Source organism: Haliotis cracherodii, unplaced genomic scaffold (assembly GCF_022045235.1).
Source record: "Haliotis cracherodii isolate W230 unplaced genomic scaffold, xgHalCrac1.p SCAF_7, whole genome shotgun sequence".
Lineage (NCBI taxonomy): Eukaryota > Metazoa > Mollusca > Gastropoda > Lepetellida > Haliotidae > Haliotis > Haliotis cracherodii.
In genome coordinates, this window is record NW_027266330.1 from 61,650,375 (window position 1) to 61,654,236 (window position 3,862).

Below are 3,862 nucleotides of genomic sequence, written 5' to 3' on the forward strand. Positions count from 1 at the left end.
GATTGTGTACGTCCCAGAGTGGTGACAGTGAAAACGCACATTTATCCAATGATCGGGGCAATAATTTAACGCTTTGGGCACGCTTTTTGGTATGGATATAGCGGATTGTAAAAATGAACATCACCCGTTCACGTTTTTGCTGGGGTGCTAGTGGCATATTCGTCAAAGGAGCCACATTTTGCTGTGCAGAGTACCAAACACTTATGACCGTGGTTTCACTAAAGTGAATCACTTCTGTATTTCCTCCCCCGTCCCATATAACTGAAATTTTGTTCTACTCGGCCTTAAACCAAAATCACTCATTCACTCATGGTAGCACAAGATTATCTGACGTCACAAAACGACTAACTTGACAGCAAGAAAATAATGGGGGTTTTGATCCTTTTTTCTGACATGACTGGATGTGTAAATATATTATCTATGTACAAAGAGAGTTGAAAGTCACTGCAGTTCTGACATGGTGTTTAGTTGTTTCGTTTGTCGTTTAACCCAGCCGTATTCCAGCTATAGCATTGCGGCAAATATAACCCAATCTGGACCAGACAAACCACGGGTCGATATTATGAGCAATTTCCGTATCCGTCCTGAGAGGATGGAACGACACTGAGCCTCATCCGCGCGCGCGTGTGTGTATGTATGTGTGTGTGTCTGTGTGTCTGTGTATATGTGTGTCTCTCTGTGTGTGTATGTGTGTCTCTGTGTGTGTGTGTGTAAAGTGTAAATCAACACTTAACTGATGTGTGTCTGTGTGTCTGTGTGTGTATGTGTGTGTCTGTGTCTGTGTGTGTCTGTCTATCTGTGTGTGTGTGTCTGTGTCTGTCTGTGTGTGTGTGTGTGTGTGTATGTATGTTTGTGTGTGTGTGTTAAGTGTAAATCAACACTTAACTGATCCAATGTTATAAACAGAGTGCAAATCTTCCAGTTACCCCAGCACTAGGTTCAGCTTCCTGCAAGGGGTTCATCATTGGGTCTGGTACCAGATGCGTTCGCTGTTACAACATGTTCAGCAGTATGTAGCCCAGTAATGTCACAATGTATGTCAAACATAAATCTCAGCAGAGCCTAAAGGTGAAACTTGGCTGTTATTTTCCCAGTATTTCCTGCCATCACTGATACGCTAAATGTACTTGCAGTCATGTCGGGACGGTTCATCGGCAGGTTCTACTTTTGCAAGGTGAATAAGCAACAGTGAAGGAAACTTATACACAAATAAAACCTAACAAAAGCCTGTCGAGAACACATAGCATCTACAGAGACATTGTATTTCAGTTCAGAAATCAGGATGTAAACAGACACGATTTAGATCCAAATGCAAACCAAAAGGAATCGTAGGAAAAGGTCATTCAACTGTCAGAATATCACATCACATGTTATAGTCGGCAAAAGGGGATAATCCTGTATATATATGCTCCAGTAAGATATGGTGGTATTCAGGTGTAGTCAATGGTGACATTGTAATGAGAACAATCACCTTTCCTGTTTTCCTCATGCAATATATGAGAGGAAGAGTTCTTCCTCCCACCTTTTATCCTGAATGTTATTGGTGGATGTATAAAATACCATTATACCTCCCATGAGAATGACTCAAAAACGTCTCGATCATTCAGGGTCACAGGTCAACATAGGATCACATCATGGTCACGATCAGATGAAGAGCCATTCTTCAGAGCAGAGACGTCCATGCTCCTCCAGAGCTCACAGTGTTGTATCACAGATGTCTTGATAGCGCGATACTTCACAGAACACTCCGAATGGAAATCTGTCACAGAATATACATTCAAACGTTTTCCTTGAGCGTCAGTTGCTGCACACCACAATCTTGTCACCATAAAATCAACACACTTTATCTTGCCACGAAGGCAGTTTCAGAAACAGATTTCTTAACTTCAAGGTGGATATGTGTCAGCAAATGCTTTCATCACCAATATATGTTAGTGCTTGCTTCACTGACAACGTATGGTCATTGTGAGACACCTTGGTCATCAAGGTGTTGATGACTTGCTTCATAGACTAAGAAAGAAGAAAATAGTGCCAGACTGACCAGTAGTGAGGAACGAGGTCAGGTGCTTGCTTCCTGGTCAACGCATGATGCTTCGGTAAAGGACCATCCTGTTGTCATCAACGGAGACATATTATTTGCTTCCTGTATCTCGGTCATATTTTTTCTCTTGCACCTGCTAAGGTAGATTAGCTTGAACACTCTTCGAAAATTTTCCCCGAAAAGCAAGTAAATTAAACAATTCAGTGAAAAGTTGAAGTAAAAAAAGGTCTCAAATACTCTTTGAAAAACAAGATCGTGAATGGAGGGCACTTGATGATAGAAATAGTTTACTATCACTAGCTTGATCCGAATCACGTGGCTGGGTGTGTGTAAACATAGGAATATGATGGACACAGCGAAAAGAAATCGGCTAACTTTGCCTTCTGGGGTGCTTGCAGACAGTTTTCCGATTCCATTTTGAGCCACAACTCGAAGACGCATTTTCCTTTTGTAAGCTTGCAGTGCACTGATCATTATGGCAAGAACCAGAAAAAACATTAGAATTGTGGGGAGGATAAGTGTTAGACAAGTGTCGACATACGTCATTGAAAGTGCAATATTCTGAAACTTTTTAAGAGACTGGCATTTCAGATTTTCGTCTTTGACTATCCCAGTTGTCCACAGCGGAAAGGAGTACAGTAAACAAGTAAATATCAATAATAAACAAATCAACAAAATCGCCTTTTTCTGACTGCAAAATAATGGAATCCGCCAGGGTTGAGATATTCGTATAAAATTTTCGATGGTTATTATCACTACAAACCACACCGACAAAAACCCACAAACGTAGCTCAGGAACACAGTCGTCTGGCATATTCCTTGGGTATTAAGAATGGGCACATTAACACGATACAACCATACGACGAAGAGGGATAGCAGGAAGCCAATATCACTTATAGTTTTGGCAGCCAAGTACAAGCAACATGATGTTCCCCGCAGTGTCGAGCTCAAGAACGTCCCAGCAGCCAAAACGTTTCCACAAATTCCAAATAAGCAAATCAGGGGAATGAGAACTGTCTGTAGCCGTCTCATGGTCACGTAGAAGGGTGACACTTCCGGGTCGCCTGCTGTCGTATCGTTGGCTCCAGTCATTGTCACGTCTTCAGTGTTAACCTGACCGGAGAGGTTAGAGCTGTTGGTCAACACTGTTTCCAAAATGGCGGCCATCATATGATGTCGTCTGCTTGTTGAGTGTCGTCTGCTGCGAGGGTGTCAGGAGAACTCTTCTCTGGGGGTCGTTCAGAGAAATGTGGGAATGTCTCCTGGACATCCGGCAGCGACGGTGCCATCCTTCAATCTAATTATCGGCTTCTGTAAAGAAAGAATAGATCCCGTCAGATTGATGATAGCGTCTTTTCTAAATCAGGCATATTACCTTGATATGGGACTTGTTTTATAATTACACAGCACGTAGAGAAACGAATATAACATACAGACAACTGATGAAGAATATAAAGTTGTAGACGCCCCCTTGATAATATCATTAACTGTTTGCTTCGTATGGTGCCGAACATTTGATATTCTAGGGGATGTTTGGTATATTTTTGAAAATAATGTTTTTTTCAAGAACGAGCTGAAAATAAATAATTTTGCCTCTGCTACAAACTCATTAAAATCAGATCTTAGTTCTCGCTACCGCTAAACAAAGATCTGAGGACATCCCATTACGGGTCACGTCAGAACGACCTTTCATCCAACCAATCAGAGCGTCGCTTACCACATCATGAAAGTGACTGTCAGAATGTGTTTTCTAATAATGCAACCACGAACTATTTAACACGGGGTATTCCGAACGACAGTATAGGTTTTATGATAATACCC

The 3,862-nt window shown here is 41.7% G+C and overlaps 1 protein-coding gene across 3 annotated transcripts in view; it reads right to left on the minus strand.

Annotated features, from left to right (window-relative positions):
* Nucleotides 1-498: 498 nt before the first annotated feature.
* The window catches only part of LOC139447652 (neuromedin-U receptor 2-like), a 100,573-nt gene continuing 97,209 nt past the window's right edge, over nt 499-3,862 (minus strand). For all 3 annotated transcript variants that reach the window (XM_071229078.1, XM_071229076.1, XM_071229079.1), the window contains one exon: nt 499-3,352. In XM_071229078.1, coding sequence (XP_071085179.1) covers nt 2,060-3,211 — 1,152 coding nt within the window. In that variant the 5' untranslated portion in view covers nt 3,212-3,352 and the 3' untranslated portion in view covers nt 499-2,059. The remainder of the gene's footprint in view (nt 3,353-3,862) is intronic.